This window comes from Oryx dammah, unplaced genomic scaffold (genome assembly GCF_014754425.2).
Source record: "Oryx dammah isolate SB20612 unplaced genomic scaffold, SCBI_Odam_1.1 HiC_scaffold_29, whole genome shotgun sequence".
Lineage (NCBI taxonomy): Eukaryota > Metazoa > Chordata > Mammalia > Artiodactyla > Bovidae > Oryx > Oryx dammah.
The window spans coordinates 94,423,564-94,441,422 of record NW_024070213.1 but is presented as its reverse complement, the minus strand read 5'-3'; the positions used below and the strand labels follow the sequence as shown (position 1 = coordinate 94,441,422).

Genomic DNA, 17,859 nt, shown 5'->3' with positions numbered 1-17,859 from the left:
TTAACATTCATAGCCAGAGTCTTGATTTTCGTTCAGTTTGGACTGGTTTAAGTCACATGCACACTGTTGAACCAGCTACCGTGTTAAAGAAGGAGGGTGCTCATTGTCTTAAGGCGATCACGTTCAAGGAGTGAGGAAGGGCAGATACTGAGGTGACAACTGGGATAATGTTAGGGAAAGGGGAGCACTGGGGCTGAGTGGGAACCAATAGATGTTCACTGCAGAGCACTCACCTCACGAGCTCATAAACAAAACGGAACTTCCTGTCCCACTGTCAACTACAGAAGCTTTTTAAATTAGCATTTTATGTTGAAAAGCTCAATTAGTGTTTATTTTCAACCCCCCTCCCTGGTATTTAGAGTTTATAAGTACCTCCCTTTACACAATCAATATAAATTTCCCAAAGTTGCTTGTAAATTGGAATTTTGTAACTCAAATTCACTGAAAGACTCAATATTTTTCTTTTTTTTTTAATATTTTTCTTAAATGGCAAAAAATTCTATAAAGCAAAGAATTTTTAAAATTTATTTTAATTGGAGGCTAATTACTTTACAGTATTGTGGTGGTTTTTGCCATACATGAATCCAATGGCACCCCACTCCAGTACTCTGGCCTGGAAAATCCCATGGACGGAGGAGCCTGGTGGGCTGCAGTCCATGGGGTCACTAAGAGTCGGACATGAATGAGTGACTTCACTTTCACTTTTCACTTTCATGCCTTGGAGAAGGAAATGGCAGCCCACTCCAGTATTCTTGCCTGGAGAATCACAGGGACAGCAGAACCTGGTGGGCTGCCGTCTATGGGATCGTACAGAGTCGGAAACGACTGAAGCGACTTAGCAGCAGCAGCATGAATCAGCCATGGGTGTACGTGAGTTCCCCATCCTGACCCTCCCTCCCCATCCCATCCCTCAGGGTCATCCCAGTGCACCAGCCTTGAGCACCCTGTCTCATGCATCAAACCTGGACTGGCGATCTATTTCACATATGATAATATACATGTTGCAGTGTTATTCTCTCAAATCATCCCACCCTCACCTTCTCCCACAGAGTCCAAAAGTCTGTTCTTTACACCTGTGTCTCTGTTGCTCTCTCGCATACGGGGTTATCGTTACAGTCTTTCTAAATTCATATATATGCATTAGTATACTGTATTGGTGTTTTTCTTTCTGACTTACTTCACTATGTATAATAGCCTCCAGTTTCATCCACCTTATTAGAACTGATTCAAAGGCATTCTTTTTAATAGCTGAGTAATATTCCATTGTGTATATGTATCACAGCTTTCTTATCCATTCGTCTGCTGATGGACATCTAGGTTGCTTCCATGTCTTGGCTATTGTAAACAGTTAAAGCAAAGAATCTTATAGCACAAAGATTTCTTCTAAATGTCTCCAATTTACCTGAAATCATGGTTTCTGTTTCTTTCTGCTCTATGTTTTAAATGCTTAGATACTGACAGACTTCCAGACAACTGGTGCTGCCTAGATTGCGGGAAGCTCTAAATCAGTGTTTCTCAAAGCATAGTCCCTGAACCAGCAGCCTCAGAATCACTTGGGAACTTGTTAGAAATCCATATTCTCTTATCTCATCAGAGACATACTGAACCAGAAAGGCTTGGGGTAGGGCCCGCTAATCTCTGGTTTAACAAGGCCTCTAAATGATTCTGATGCAAGTTCAAGAACTGTTTACTGCATTGATTAAGTAATATAGAAATAGGAATTGGAAAACCTTGGTGTTCTAAAGCCCAGTATTTTCATACCTGTAATTCTTGACTTATTTGTCCCTCTGAATGCTTCATCATATTGATACAGAATATTCCTGTTTCAATAAATTGATCTCTCTTTAGTTTATTGAATGAGGGACAAGTGATCTGTGAGGATTGTAGTTTTTTCCTTGATTTGCTGTAGTTTTCCTATTGTAGGAAAACATCAAGTAACAGTAACATAAAGCCTCTCTTAATGTTTTCATTAATATTTAATGGCTTTATACAAATCTAAACACCTTATCAGTTATCAGATATTCACTCATTAGTTCTCTTTTCAATTTCCTGAAAGTAAAGGACATTTAAGTCTTTTGCAGAGAAAGGAGTAAATAAAAACTGAGAATGAATGTTGTTTTGGTCTCAAGTAAGTACTGCTGGCAAGAAGAGAACCTTGGAGATTTCTCTGGCGCTGGGAGGAGAGAAAGCCTGCTTGAACAAATTATGTTCTGCAGGACTATTGGTAGGGCTCACGCAGCAATGACCACTTCATACAGAAGAGCACGTTTCCCGTGTGTTCTGTGGAGCTTAAATGTCATCATTTGTGTTTAGCACAATTCCTAACCATTGAAAATACTGCTCTCTAAGTTGTTTTGTAAAATTATACTCAGGAGGTTTATGTCTAATGTTCTTGCAAAGGGCAGATATCAAAATTGAAAAGCAGAAAGTGATGTGTGTTTTATTTCTTTAAGATCTTCATGAATACATTAAAATATCTGCAGACTCATGAATATCTCCTGGATGTGGATTTATGGAGACTTTTTGCAAACCTGGAGGAGCTAAGTCAGGTGAGCCAAAGTAGAAAGGTTCCTGTAGCCGTGTTTTAAAAATCGCCAGAGGACTGTGAAAATTTATGCTTTTCTCTTTTTGTGGTTTGTATTCCATGTTGGCATATGGAATATTGTTTCTTCCATATTCCTTCTCCATAATCTTATGGTCTGGGGTTCAGGTTAATAAGAAGGAAATCTTTTCAATAGATTGCAGCCATCAGTTAGTCTTCAATAACATTTCAAAAAATTCTTCTGTGGTTATTGAAGAAAATAATCATAACACTCAGTTTCAGCAGCACGTGTACTAAAATTGGAATGAGACAAAGATTAGCGTGGATTCTGTGCAAGAATGACACACAAATTCAGGAAATGTTCCATGTTTTTTCTAGAGTACAAGTTCTGGAACACCTTCTAGAAGTGTATACCTTCTAGTATATAGTCAGGAACCCATTTTGTTTACTGCTTTATCCAGAAGACCTCAGACAGTGCCTCATGCATAGAAGGACTGAATAAGTAATGTTGGGTACATGAGTTTCCTCAGTAAATAATGTTGAATACAAAGAAAGAGAAAAACATATTCCTAAGTGCTCCATCATCATAAATGACTAGTCTCAAATGAATGTTCTTTATCACATATATTATAAATAAAAGCTATCTTTCCTCTAAAAAGGAAGAGGAGAGAGATACTACAGGAATTCATTTGTAAGAAAATATATTAGCGAGTAGAGGAAAATAAATCTTTAAATTTTGCCAGGGAGATAACTTGGAAGTAGGAATCATCTGTAGGAACAAAATTTGAAGTTCACCGGATATTTATTTCTTACCCCTGCAAGTGTGCCTACTCTGTTTTCCTTTCTCCCTGGCCCTAGACAAGCTTTGGTTTTGTGAACAGTCTTTTCCGTATCTTCAAGGACTACATTGACATTTGTGAGACTTCACCATCGTTGGATTTTATTTCCGTGCTCACAAAGGTAAAATCCTCTTTGGGATATCTCAGCTTCTGTGTGATAAATTCACCCACCTCTCAGGATGATTGTTTATATTTCCTCGACCATCATCATCATTGTTATTTCTGGGAAAGTTCTGCCAACACCCTCCCACAAGGGAAACATCCCTTTCTCCACCAATCAGCATTTTCAAAAATAAGTCTCAGATTCTGTCTTTCCATTGTTATCTCTCCTGTGTGAGCTTTATTAATACAAAATCTGCATGCGTGGAAAAGCCATTGCCAAGTCTCTTTTTCAGATGACTTCAGTTTAAAGCAATAATCACAGCAATAGTTTGTGCAGGCTAATTACACGGTTCAGTAGCCGTTCTAACAAAAGTGCCAGGCTTTCTGAAAGGAATAAAGTAAACCTTCAAATCCGTCAGCACCCTTAATAAGACTTCTGTGTATTAAAGGAGGAGGAAGGAGGAAGACTTGTACCCCTGGTCTGATAAATGCTATTTTTTTCCTTGAGTAGATAATTTGAACTTTCTCCCCTACTTTGAGGTTTTTAATCCTGTTTCTATCTATCATCATTTAGCAAGATTTAAGTTGTTATAATCGTTTTTTAAAATATAGAGTAAGATGCATTGACTTGTAAAAATTATACTCAGGTTTATATTTAATGTTCTTGCAAAGGGCAAGTATCAAAATGGAAGAGCAAAAAGTAATGTGCATTACGAAGCACTTACGTGTGGGGCTGATAACTTGTACATGATAATGTGCAGAATTAGACACACCCCTTACTTTGGGGGAGTTTTCATTCTAGTGGGAAAGAAATTAATCGACTAATGACACCAATGATTATATAGTAAAATTGAGATTAGTGCTGGGGAAAAAAGATACATAGATATTATGAAAGGAAACTTCTAGTTTGGGGCAGATGGTGAGGTAGTTACAGCTAGGAAATTCTTCCTGAGGCAGTGAGGCTTGAAGTGAGATATGAACAAGGATTATTTAAGAAGGCAAAACAAGCAGAAAACTAGGCATAAACTGGGGAAATTCTTCAGTGAACTTTGAAAGCACATCAGAATAAGAAAAGCTTTGAAAAACAGGAGAAAGAATATAAAGTGTTGGAAATAATTAGCTAAAATCTCAGGATCTCCCAATTCCTTTAGAGTCAGAAATTATTTCTTTAGGACCATTGCATGCTACACATTTTTTATTTTTGTTAAAGGGTAGAGCCCTTAGTAAGTTAGATAATGAGCATGATTGTTTGGATGTGTGTTGGTTCAGGGTCTGAAGTCCCCTTGATAATTTCTTGATAATTTCTGTACTCCGTCAAGGGCTAGGACAACTGGCAGGCTCTCTCCACTTGGCTCCTTGGACTAACCTGGTCCATCTCCTTTGACTAACCTGGCCATCATCCTCTAATGGTGATGGGAAGAAGCACAAAAGAGCATCAGCACCCATTATAGATCCAAGTATATCATTCCTCTGCTGGTCTTGGAGAATCTCCAAGGGTGAGGGGTAGCTGTGGCTCTCTTGGGACATAGATGCTGTGGCAGACATATCTGGGAGTATTCATCTGAAGGCTGACGTTAGCAACAAGACCTGGCCCCCTAAAAATAATTTTTAATTCAGTTTTTAGTGAATAGTCTGAAGAAATAACAGCTTTTCATCAAAACACATAAGTAGTCTGCCTTAGTCTGCCCAGGCTCTGTGTAACAAAGTGTCCCAAACTGGGTAGCTTGTAAACAACAGAAATCGATGTCTCACTGTTCTAGAGGGTGGACATCCAATACCAGGGTGGCAGCCAGGTCATGTGAGGGCCCTCTTCTGATCACAGACTTCTCATTGTATTCTTCACATAGTGGAGGGGGCCGGAGAGCTCTCCGGAGTCTCTTGTGTAAGGGCATTCATTTCATTCATGGAGGCTTCACCCTTGGGACCTCATCGTCTCTGGAAGGGTCCACCTCCTCCAATACCATCACCTTGGGGGTTAGGATTCAACATATGAGTTTGAGGGGGACACAGCTGTTCAGACCATAGCCTAGTAAAGCATGGACTCTTCACTGAGAGTCTATAATGATAGCCATATACGGATGCTTCCTGATATGTTACAGAGGTGCAAAGGCGGGCTGCAAAAGTGTTTCCTAAATTTAAAAAGGCCTGCGTCAGGTTGGATTCGGTTGTGCCACAGAAAGAAACTCCAGCTCTCGGTAGCTTGATTCACATCTCACTCACGCCGTGTTCCTGCTTTCTCATTGTTCTCACTCCGGGAGCCCTGCTGAAGGAGCAGCCACCACCTGGAATGTCACCACCACGCCTCCAGGGCAAAGACGTAAAAGACAGGCAGACGCTCACTGACTCTTATGTTTCTGGCATATCTGTTCACATGCATCAGCCTCAGAAAGTCCCATGGCCAGGCCTACCCTCAGTGGTAATTTAGGTAGTGTGAATGTGTGTACTTGCACACTGGCCACCTGTCTTATTCTAATACAAATTGGATATGACTTAAGAATGTGTAGTCATTACAGCAAGTTTAAGACATTACATAAGAATAGTGAAGAAAGGGAAAGGCAAGTGTCAGATTAGGTAAAACAAGTACATACATAAAATGCTTGCTATGAAACAGTACATTTAATGAGATGCCCCAGATTTGACTTTTTTAGAAGCTGGCAGGGGAATTCAGTTTGTGGATATTTTTGCAGAAGATTTGATGAAAAGTTAGATGTTGTTACTTTAATCACATACTATGAGCATAGGCTTAGGCAGTGTCTGTTACCAGGTACCATGCAGCCTGTGTAGGCTTCAACAAAGCATAAGTGCAAATAAAGGGTGAATTAAATCAAGATGTCCCAAATAGAATTTTTTTAAAAATACAGGCAACAAAAGGCAATTTATTGAGGAGGAAGAGTTATTCAGTCACTAAGTTGTGTCCAACTCTTTGCGACTCCATGAACTGCAGCACACCAGGCTTCCCTGTCCTTCACTATGTTCTGAGTTTGCTCAAACTCATGTCCATTGAATCGGTGATGCATTCCAACCATGTCATCCTCTGTCACCCCCTTTCCTCCTGCCCTCAATCTTTCCCAGCATCAGGGTCTTTCCCAGTGAGTTGGCTCTGTGCATCGGGTGGCCAGAGTATTGGAGCTTCAGCTCCAGCATCAAGCTTTCCAATATAGGAGTTAATGGTTTATTATGGGGATACCATTGTTTACTAGTGTTTATTTTGACCATCACCTGCTTCTCTCCATGCACACATGGTTGATAATGGTGTGTCCCCAGCTTTCCCTGCTTTGGTTACTGACAGAAGTGAAGAGAAGGTCTCTCTGTACTTTGGCCTCGTTTCACTCTCTCGTGCCCTTCTCCCCTTGCAGTATTTCCGGGGTAGCCTGTGTCAGAGCTACCAGACCTACTGCCTGAACTACTCGGCCGCTGTCTTTTATCTTGAGAGCCTGAAGCAGAGACATGACTTTGGAATTTATTTAAAAGTAAAGTACCTTTTTCTTTTATATTTTTCCTGAGATTCTTTGGATATAACAGATACTAGGAACTATTAGACCCAAATTAAATGAAACAGGAGGAAAATAAATGATCAGGCATACATTTTAACTACAAACCTGCTTTCCTTAGGAACACATAATCCACTACAGCATTAGGATTTTAAATAGTGCTTATCTGAAAACATTGTATCACCTAATGTCCCTCCTGACATTTTAACTGGGGATTTAAAATGTTTTATTTGTCGATTGGTTTGTTTTTAGAAAAAAATTGGTGAGAAAACTACAGTAAGGATTGAGGCTTTATTTGTGATACACGTCTGGCTCTTGTAGGATTTGGTCCCAGTAAGGTCCTACTGCACAAAAGCTTGGTGCACCACTACCGTTGTATTCTACTTGAGTGGCGCCTCCTAGAGAACATCATAGCCCACAGAGTAAAGGCTGCCCCTGAAGTTGTCCAGCATGGCCGCTGTGGCTCCCAAGCATTATTCAGTTCAGTCACTCAGTCATGTCTGACTCTTTGCAACCCCTTGGACTGCAGCACGCCGGGCTTCCCTGTCCAGCACCAACTCCCAGAGCTTACTCAAACTCATGTCCAAGGCGTCAGTGGTGCCATCCTACCATCTCATCCTCTGTCGTCCCCCTCTCCTCCCGCCTTCAATCTCTCCTAGCATCAGGGTCTTTTCCAGTGAGTCTGTTGTTCGCATCAGATGGCCAAAGTATTGGAGTTTCAGCTACAGCGTCAGTCCTTCCAATGAATATTCAGGACTGATTTCCTTTAGGATTGACTGGTTGGATCTCCTTGGAGTCCAAGGGATTCTCAGGAGTCTTCTCCAACACCACAGTTAAAAGCATCAATTCTTCGGCAATCAGCTTTCTTTATAGTCCAAATCTCACATCCATACATGGCTACTGGAAAAACCATAGCCTTGACTAGATGGACTTCTGTTGACAAAATAATGTCTCTGCTTTTGAATATGCTACCTAGGTTGGTCATAACTTTTCTTCCAAGCAGCAAGCGTCTTTTAATTTCATGACTGCAGTCACCATCTGCAGTGATTTGGGAGCCCTGAAAAATAAAGTCTGACACTGTTGCCCCATCTATTTCCCATGAAGTGATGGGACCAGATGCCATGATCTTCATTTTCTGAATGTTGAGCTTTAAGCCAACTTTTTCACTCTCCTCTTTCACTTACATCAAGAGGCTCTTTAGTTCTTTGCTTTCTGCCATAAGGGTGGTGTCATCTGCATATCTGAGGTTCTTGATATTTCTCCCGCCAATCTTGATTCCAGCTTGTGCTTCTTCCAGCCCAGCGTTTCTCATGATGTACTCTGCATATAAGTTAAATAAGCAGGGTGACAATATACAGCCTTGACATATTCCTTTCCCAATTTGGAACCAGTCTGTTGTTCCATGTACAGTTCTAACTGTTGTTTCTTGACCTGCATACAGATTTCTCAAGAGGCAGGTCAGGTGGTCTGGTATTCCCATCTCTTCCAGAATTTTCCACAGTTTGTTGTAATCCACACAGTCAAAGGCTTTGGTATAGTCAATGAAGCAGAAGGAGATGGTTTTCTGGAACTCTCTCGCTTTTTCGATGATCCAGCGGATGTTGAAAATTTGATCTCTGGTTCCTCTGCCTTTTCTAAATCCAACTTGAACATCTGGAAGTTCATGGTTCACGTACTTTTGAAGCCTGCCTTGGAGAATTTTGAGCATTACTTTGCTAGTGTGTGAGATGAGTGCAGTTGTGCTGTAGTTTGAGCATTCTTTGGATTGCCTTTCTTTGGGATTGGAATGAAAACTGACCTTTTCCAGTCCTATAGCCACTGCTGAGTTTTCCAAATTTGCTGGCATATTGAGTGCAGCACTTTCACAGCATCATCTTTTAGGATTTGAAATAGCTCAACTGGAATTCCATCACCTCCTCTAGCTTTGTTCGTAGTGATGCTTCCTAAGGCCCACTTGACTTTGCATTCCAGGATGTCTGGCTCTAGGTGAGTGATCACACTATCGTGATTATCTGTGTCATGAAGATCTTTTTTGTACAGTTCTGTGTATTCTTGCCACCTCTTCTTAATCTCTTCTGCTGCTGTTAGGTCCAAACCATTTCTGTCCTTTATTGTGCCCATCTTTTCATGAAATATTCCCTTGGTATCTCTCATTTTCTTGGAGAGATCTCTAGTCTTTCCCATTCTGTTCTTTTCCTCTATTTCTTTGCATTGATCACTTAGGAAGGCTTTCTTATCTCTCCTATTCTTTAGAACTCTGCATTCAAATGGGTATATCTTTCCTTTTCTCTTTTGCCTTTAGCTTCTCTTCTTTTCTCAGCTATTTGTAAGACCTTGTCAGACAACCATTTTGCCTTTTTGCATTCTTTTTCCTTGGGGATGGTCTTGATCACTGCCTCCTGTACAATGTCACGAACCTCTGTCCATGGTTCTTCGGGCACTCTGTCTATCAGATCTTATCACTTGAATTTATTTGTCGCTTCCACTATATAATCGTAAGGGATTTGATTTAGGTCATCCTGAATGGTATAGTGGCTTTTCCTGCTGCTGCTGCTGCTAAGTCGCTTTAGTCATGTCCGACTCTGTGTGACCCCATAGACGGCAGCCCACCAGGCCCCCCAGTCCCTGGGATTATTCAGGCAAGAACACTGGAGTGGGTTGCCATTTCCTTCTCCAAGTGGTTTCCCCTATTTTCTTCAATTTAAGTCTGAATTTAGCAGTAAGGAGTTCATGAAGTGAGCCACAGTCAGCTCCTAGTTTGTTTTTGCTGACTGCATAGAGCTTCTCCATCTTTGGCTGCAAAGAATATAATCAGATTTCGGTATTGACCATTGGTGATGTCCATGTGTAGAATCTTCTCTTATGTTGTTGGAAGAGGGTGTTTGCTATGACCAGTGTGTTCTCTTGGCAAAACTCTGTTAGCCTTTGACCTGCTTCATTTTATACTCCAAGGCCAAATTTGCCTGTTACTCCAGGTGTTTCTTGACCCTACATTGGCATTCCTGTCCCCCATATTGAAGAGGACATCTTTTTTGGGTGTTAGTTCTGGAAGGTCTTGTAGGTCTTCACAGAACCGTTCAACTTCAGCTTTTCAGCATTACTGGTTGGGACATAGACTTGGATTACTGTGACACTGAATGGTTTGGCTTGGAAATGAACAGAAATCATTCTGTCATTTTTGAGATTGCATCCAGGTACTGCATTTTGGACTTTTTTGTTGACTATGATGGCTATTCCATTTCTTCTAAGGGATTCTTGCCCACAGTAGTAGATATAATGGTCATCTGAGTTAAATTCACCCATTTCAGAACAGGAGATTTGTGCTCGGGACCTTCAGTGTTTGCAAATAAGCAAAACTGGAAAAAATTTTCCTTGACTTCTCTACTTCCTTTGACCACCACCCACTCCCCTGCCCCCGCCTGTTTTTGAGGGTTTTATTTTGACATATCTTTAGTCTGAAATGTACCTTTCAGTATTATGCCACAGCTCTTTTTATGACCCAAGAAAATGGTCCTTGCCTTTCCAGAAACCCATGCAGCTGCAAGAAGCACCTACCAGAGCATCACCTCAGAGCCGTAGGACGAACAGCCACCACACAGAGCTCCCAGTAACTTTTAGCTGTGAATCAGAGCATCTTTGCCATGGCCAGAATGTGCCAGGAAACCTGGGCATGGCGTGAATGATGTTGGGAAGAGCCATGGCTCTATTTTAGTAGTTTTAGCCTTTCAGTGTTTCCTTTGCTACTCAAACCAAAACCTGAAAGCTCGTTAGATTTCATGAATAATCTTGTTGCAAACTTTGTCCCTGGAAGCTGTTGGATGAGACTTCTTGCCTGAGACTCCTTGCCAGAGTCTTCCAGACTCCTCCCCATTCTGGGGAGAATGCAGGTTCATTCCTCTCCCTCCCAAGGTAGCACAAGGTTCAGACACCATTTTCAAATAACTGTGGAAAATCCCTTAACAATTGTGACCCAGAAGTTTACATGTATGAGATATATATATATATATAGCATCCAAAGATATTTAGGAGAAAGAATGGAGGATGTACTGTTGTAATGATAACATGTAATACTTTTATAAGCATCATGCTTTGCCCAGCACTTTCTCAAACATCCTTTTAAATCTTACCACAAATCTATGAAGCTGATTACATTGTGTCCCCACAGGTTCCTGAGACTCAAAGAGGTTATGTGACCTTTGTAAGATCACATGACCAATAGGTGGCTATAAAAGAACCTGGATAAAGGTCTTCAGGCAAAGTACTCCAGTGCACTTTACACCCAGGACTATTTACAACTCCTCAGGGCTACTTCCTGTTGCAAAGGAACCATTAGCATCGTGAAACAAAGGTTGAAGGGCCAGGGAGAGGCTTTGGGAGGGCTTGGAGGTAAATCTGCCTTCCACAGCCCCCTTAGCATCATGAAACAAAGGTTGAAGGGCCAGGGAGAGGCTTTGGGAGGGCTTGGAGATAAATCTGCCTTCCACAGCCCCAGAGCACAGAACAAAACTTCATCACAGATAATTAATATTAATAATGTATAGTGATTATACATAGAATAATAATGATACAAATACAAAAATTATAATACTAAAAGTGACTAGTTCACAAGCTTTGGCTATGGCCGGGCACTATGCTGCATGCTGACCATCTGTGATTTCTCGGTCTGCACAATAAACCCTGTAGGATTTGATGTTATCCTCATTTTTCAGGAGCTTAGAAGAATTCAGCAACTTGCTTAAAGTTTGTTCAGGGCAGGAGCAGGATTCAAATCTGTCAAGCTGACAACCTTTCTCCTAGACTTTGACATAAACGTTGTTGGAAAACTTAACATCTTTGTGGGCTTCCCTGGTGGCTCAGGCAATAAAAAATCTGCCTGCAGTGCAGGAGACCCAGGTTCATTCCCTGGGTCAGGAAGATCCCTTGGAGAAGGGAATGGCCGCTCACTCCAGTATTCTTGCCTGGAGAATCCCATGGACAGAGGAGCCTGGTGGGCTGCAGTCCATCGGGTCACAGAGTCAGACACAGTTGAGCAACTAACACACTTTCACTTAACATCTTTGTCATTTTATGGACTGCCTGGAATTGGGCTCTGATTGCACTGGGGTGAATTTACTCTCTACACCATGTGGGGCTGGTTTTTATAAATACCTGTACATTATTTTTCTGGGCATTGGCAAGAGTAGAATTTCCCTCACTTTTTCAGTCAGTCAGAATGATGCAGAGAAGGACACTGGGGAACTTCCTGGTGGTCCAGCGGTTAAGAATCTGCCTGCCAGTGTGGGGGACATGGGTTTGATCCCTGAAGTGGGAAGAGCCCACATGCCACAGGGCAGCTAAGCCCACATGGCAGAGGGCATCTAAGCCCAAAGCTCCCTGGAGCCCGTGCTCCACAAAAGAAGCCACGCCAATGAGAAGCACACGCACAGCAACTAGAGACTGGCCCCTGCTCGCCGCAACCAGAGAAAGCCCACACAGCGTAACGAAGACGCCCAAAAGGGACGCTCCAACACAGCCCCAAAAAGCCAGGAAACAAGAACCTGGGAACTCGGTACCAGGGCTCTTAGTCTCTGCTCGGTTAGCAGTTGCTGACAAATCTGTCTACTGTGGACTGAATATTCAAGACATGCCAGGCATTGTCACCACTGTGTGGGATTATCTCCTTAAAATCTGTCATCACTCGGTTACGGCAACTCTTGTTATCCACATTTCACAGATGAGGTTTAGAGGACTTAAGTAAATTTCCCAAGTTCCCAAGAATAATGGGTGTCCAAGACTGTGGTTGCATCCCACCAAGACAGGTTAATGAGGAGAACAAGGTTTTATTTGGGCCCCTCAATCCATTTCACTCTTCCCCTGAACACATTGGATTTTTGACAATTTATATATAAATTATATCAATATAATTTTATAAATTATAAGATTTATGTGTAAATTTACTTTTTGCTTATTATATATAGTTAATTTACAATGTATTTCTGGTGTGCAGCAGAGTGATTCAGTTTTACATAGATATAATACTTACTCATATTCTTTTCTATTATAATTTATTATGAGATATTTAATATAGTGTCCTATGCTGCACAGTAGGACCTTGTTGGTTATCACAGCTTATAAGTTTGATAAGGTCCCATTGGTTTATTTTTGTTTTTATTTCTGTTGGTTTAGGAGACTTGTCCTAAGAAAACATTGTTGCAGTTTATATCAGAGAATGTTTTTCCTATGTTCCCTTTTATGATTTTTATGGTGTCCTGCCTGTCTTATATTTACTTTTTTTTTCTTATATTTAAGTCATTAAGCCATTTCAAGTTTATTTTTGTGTAGGGTGTAAGGGAGTGTACTAACCTCATTGATTTACATGTAGCTGTCCAGCTTTCCCAACACCATTTGCTGAAGAGACTATATTTTCTCCATTGTATACTCTTGCCTCCTTTGTCAAAGAGTAATTGACCATAGGTGCATGGGTTTATTTCTGGGCTTTCTATCATGCTCCATTAATCTATGTATTTGTTTTTGTGCCAGTACCATACTGTTTTGATGACTGTAGCTTTGTAGTATAGTCTGCAGTCGGGGAATCTGATTCTTCCAGTTCCATTTTTCTTTATCAAGATTGTTTTGGCCATTTGGGATCTTTTGTGTTTCCATACAAATTATAAAATTTTTGTTCTAGTTCTATAAAAAATGCCACTGGTAACTTGATAGTGATTACACTGAATCTGTAGATTGCTTTGGGGTCATATAGTCATTTTGACAATATTGCTTCTTCCAGTCCAAGAACACAGTGTATTTTTCCATCTGTTTATGTCATCTTTGATTTCTTATATCAGCATCTTATAGTTTTCAGAATATAGATCTTTTGGCTCTTTAGGTAGGTTTATTCCTAGGTATTTTATTCTTTTTGATGCAATGGTAAATGAAATTGTTTCTCTAATTTGTCTTTCTGGGCTTTTGTTGTTCGTTTATAGAAATGCAACAGATTTCTGTGTATTAATTTTGTGTCCTGCAACTTTACTGAATTTGTTGATAAACTCTAGCATTTTTGTGGTAACATCTTTAGGATTTTCTATATATTGTATCCTGTCATCTGCAAACAGTGACATTTTTACTTCTTTTCCAATTTGAATCCCTTTTTATTTCTGTTTCTTTTCTGATTACCATGGCTATGACTTCTAAAACTAAAGTTGAATAAAGTGGCAAGAATGGACATCCTTGACTTGTTCCTAGTCTTAGAGGAAATGTTTCAGCTTTTCACTTTTGTGAATGATGTTAGCTGTGGGTGTGTAATATATGGCCTTTACTATGTTGAGGTAGGTTTCCTCTGTGCCCACTTTCTAGAGAGTTTTTTTTTTATATATAATAAGTGGATGTTACATTTTATCTAATGCTTTTTCTGCATCTGTTGAGATGATCATGGGGGTTTTTTTGTCTTTTCTTTTGTTGATATGGTGTATTGCTTATGTTGAACTGTCCTTGTGACTCTAAGTTGAATCCAGCTTGATCATGTGTTTTATTATCCTTTTTACTTGCTGTTATGTTCGGTTTGCTGAATTTTGTTGAGAATTTTTATATTTGTATTCATCAAACATAGTGACCCATAATTTTCTTTTTTCGTAGTGTCTTTTTCTGGTTTTGGTATCAGAGTGGTGGTAGCTTCATAGAATGACTTTGGGGTATTCCCTACTCTTCAGTCTTAAAGAAGACTTTGAAAAGGACTAGTATAAGTTCATTGTATGTTTGGCAGGATTCCCCAGCAAACTCATTGGATCCTAGACTTTTGTTTGCAGGGGGTTGTTTTTGTTTTTTTTTTTAGTTTCAGCAAACACATGCATGAGCTTAGTTGCCCTGAGGCATGTGGAATCTTCTCAGACCAGGTTTCAAACTCATGTCCCTACATTAGCAGGCAGATTGTTAACCACTGGACCATTAGGGAAGTCTGGGAGCTTTATTATTATTATTAGAGATTCTATTTCACTTCTAGTGATCAATCTGTTTAAATTATTTATCTCTTCTTGATTCTGTTTTGATGGGCTGTCTGTCCCTAAAAACTTACCCATTTCTTCTAGGTTGTCCACTTTGTTGGCATATAATTCTTTGTAGTAGTCTCTCACAGATTTTTGTATTTCTGCAAAATCAGTTGTTACACTTCCTCTTTCATTTCTTGTTTTATTTGGGTCCTTTCATTTCTTCTTGGTGAACCTGGCCAGAGGTGTGTGAATTTTGCTTTGTTGCCGTTCTTTTAGTCATTAAATGTGTCTGACTCTTTTGTCACCCCATGGACTACAGCCTGCCAGGCTCCTCTGTCCATGGGATTTCCCAGGCAAGAAGACTGGAGTGGGTTTCCATTTCCTTCTCTAGGGGATCTTCCTGACCAGGGATCAGACCCACATCTTCTGCATTGCAGGCAGATTCTTTACCACTGAGCCTCCAGGGAAGCCCCAGTTTTGTTTCCCCTTTCAAAAAACCAGCTCTTGGTTTCACTGGTTTTGTTTTGTTTTTTGTTTTGTTTTCTATTTTTTGATCTCTATTCAATTTCTTCCTCTCTGACTTTTTATTATTTCCTTCCTTATGCTGACTTTAGGCTTTATTTGTTCTTTTTCTCTTTCTTTCCAGTGGTAGGTTAGATTGTAGATCGGCTCACTTTATATTATCCCATAAATCTCTTTTTTTTTTTTTACTTTCTTTTTTTCTTTTTTTCATTTGACTTTCTGTCTACATTTCTTATTGAATTCCATTATTATTCTGTCTTCTAGATCAGTTATTTGACCTACATTGTTTCTTTAATACATTTATTTATTTACTTATGGCTGTGCTGAGTCTTTGTTGTTGCACAGGCTTTTGTCTAGTTGTGGTGAGTGGGGGCTACTCTCTAGTTGTGATGCACGGATTTCTCATTGCCGTGGCTTCTCTCTTTGTGGAGCATGGGCTCTAGGGCATGCAGGCTTCCATAGTAGAGGTGTGTGGGCTCAGCAGTTGTGATGTGCAGGCTCTAGAGCGCGGGCTCATTAGTTGTGGTACACAGGCTCGGTTGATCCACAGCACGTGAAATCTTCCTGGATCAGGGATCAAACCCATGTCTCCTACATTAGCAGGCAGATTCTTTTACTGCTGAGCCATCAGGGAAACCCTGCATTGTTTAGTTTGTTATTTATTGCCTTTAGCTTGCCTTCATCTCAACATATACATTTTCTTACTTTAACTGGCTTCTCCTTATGGTTTCTATTAGTAGTTCCTTGCTAAAGTGATCTGCATTTCTCTCAATGCCCTTTCTTAATTGTTAATTGTTACTTTCTTTTCGTAATCTTACTAATTATTGGCTCTGCTGAGTTCATTGCCGTGACCAGAGGCTAGTGTCTAGTTGTGCACGGGCTTCTCACTGTGGTGGCTGCTCATGTCGCAGAACACAAGCTCTGCCAAGGGCAAGTGGGTTTGGTGGTTGCAGCACGAGGGCTCGGCAGCATGTGGCACGTGGGCTTTGTAGTTGCTTCATGACTCCAGATCAGGGATCAAACCCATGTCTCCTGCACTGGCAGGTGAATTCTTCACCACTGAGCCACCCCAGAAGCCTTATCTTCTTCTTGAACTCAGAATCTGGTGGAGCATTCTGTTTTATTGGCAATTTCTCCTGTCCTGTTTTTGGAAATAGTTCCTCTGCTTCCTGGTTTCAGTTTTATTTCTTTGCCCCTGGATTTAGGAGAAACAGTAATTTCCTGTGTTCTTGAAGAGTTGGTTTTATGTGGGAGCATCCTTGTGTAGTCTGAGTGAGTCTTGATATTTTGGGTGCAAGGGCTGCATCTAGAATGGGTGCCTGCCGTTTCTTCCCTCCTTGTACGCTGGTTGTTATCCCCTTCATAGGGAGTGTGACTGTTTTTCTGGTGACCAGAGCCTGCACTGGAAGTTGAGCAGAGCCTCCTATTTGGTCTAGGGTTGTCACAGCTTTGTTGGGAGTGCAGTCTGCTCCCCAGTTGGAGTAGAAGCCCCCCAGATCGTCTTGTTTCTGAGCTGCGGTGTGACGTAGGCAGTCCTGGAGCTACTGGGGGAGGAGCCGTGAGTCTTCCTCATCAGGAGCTGTCCGCTGACGTGCGCTCCGTGGTGTCTGTCACACACCGTGTGTGCTTCCAGAGTACATTGCTGTTGGCATGGGCCTCACCTCCTCAGCCGTGGGAGTGCAGGCCGTTGACCTGGATGTCCCTCAGGTGCTGTGCTCGTAGAGCCACCAGCTCAGAGCTGCAGGCCCAGGCTCCCTGAAGTCAGGCCCCAGGACCTTTCTTAGCTGCCCAAGGCCATGCCCCTCGACCCCCTCAGAGCTACGGGGCGAGCACAGACCCTGGCCCCACCCCCACGTACGTGTATCCGCAAAACTCGCAGCTGCTGACTCTGGACTTGCCCCAGCTACGGGAGCATCAGTCCTCTGCTCGGACGTCCCACAGTCACTTAGCTTACGAAGGCAGCGGCAGCGTAAATCCACTAAAGTCACAAGGTCTCCTGATACGGCTCAGATTTCAGCCCCACCTCTGTGTGGGGCAACAGCGGGCACCCACGTGCTCGCAGAGCCCTGCCCACTGTGAGCACTCTGTGGGGCTGCTCTGCTGGGGCCCCACCTCTCCCTTCAGGTGCTCCTTAACAAGAGGGCTTCTGCAGGAGACCCAAGTTTCATCCCGCACACAGCCCCAGTTGCCACCCAGTCCACACTCTGGCCCCTTCAGGCTCTCTCTGCATAGCCACCCCCAGTCTTCTCCCCAGATCTGTGCACTGAAACCCAAGGTTCGGCACCCAGCCCCCACCTGTGCCCGCAGACACATGCATGGAGCTGGGGAGTGCAGCACGTGGCCGAGACCAGGCGTGCTGGTCTCTCTTTTCTACCTGCTTAATCAATTGCTGCATTCTTCTC

The 17,859-nt window shown here is 41.8% G+C and overlaps 1 protein-coding gene and 1 pseudogene across 1 annotated transcript in view; both read left to right on the top strand.

The window, feature by feature from the left end:
• PLEKHG7 (pleckstrin homology and RhoGEF domain containing G7) overlaps positions 1-17,859 on the top strand; it is a 79,886-nt gene that overhangs the window by 39,715 nt on the left and 22,312 nt on the right. Inside the window, exons 7-9 of the mRNA XM_040234420.1 lie at positions 2,454-2,549; positions 3,401-3,502; positions 6,840-6,953. Of these exons, the coding sequence (XP_040090354.1) occupies positions 2,454-2,549; positions 3,401-3,502; positions 6,840-6,953 (312 nt within the window). The remainder of the gene's footprint in view (positions 1-2,453; positions 2,550-3,400; positions 3,503-6,839; positions 6,954-17,859) is intronic.
• LOC120858953 lies at positions 2,818-2,915 on the top strand (annotated as a pseudogene).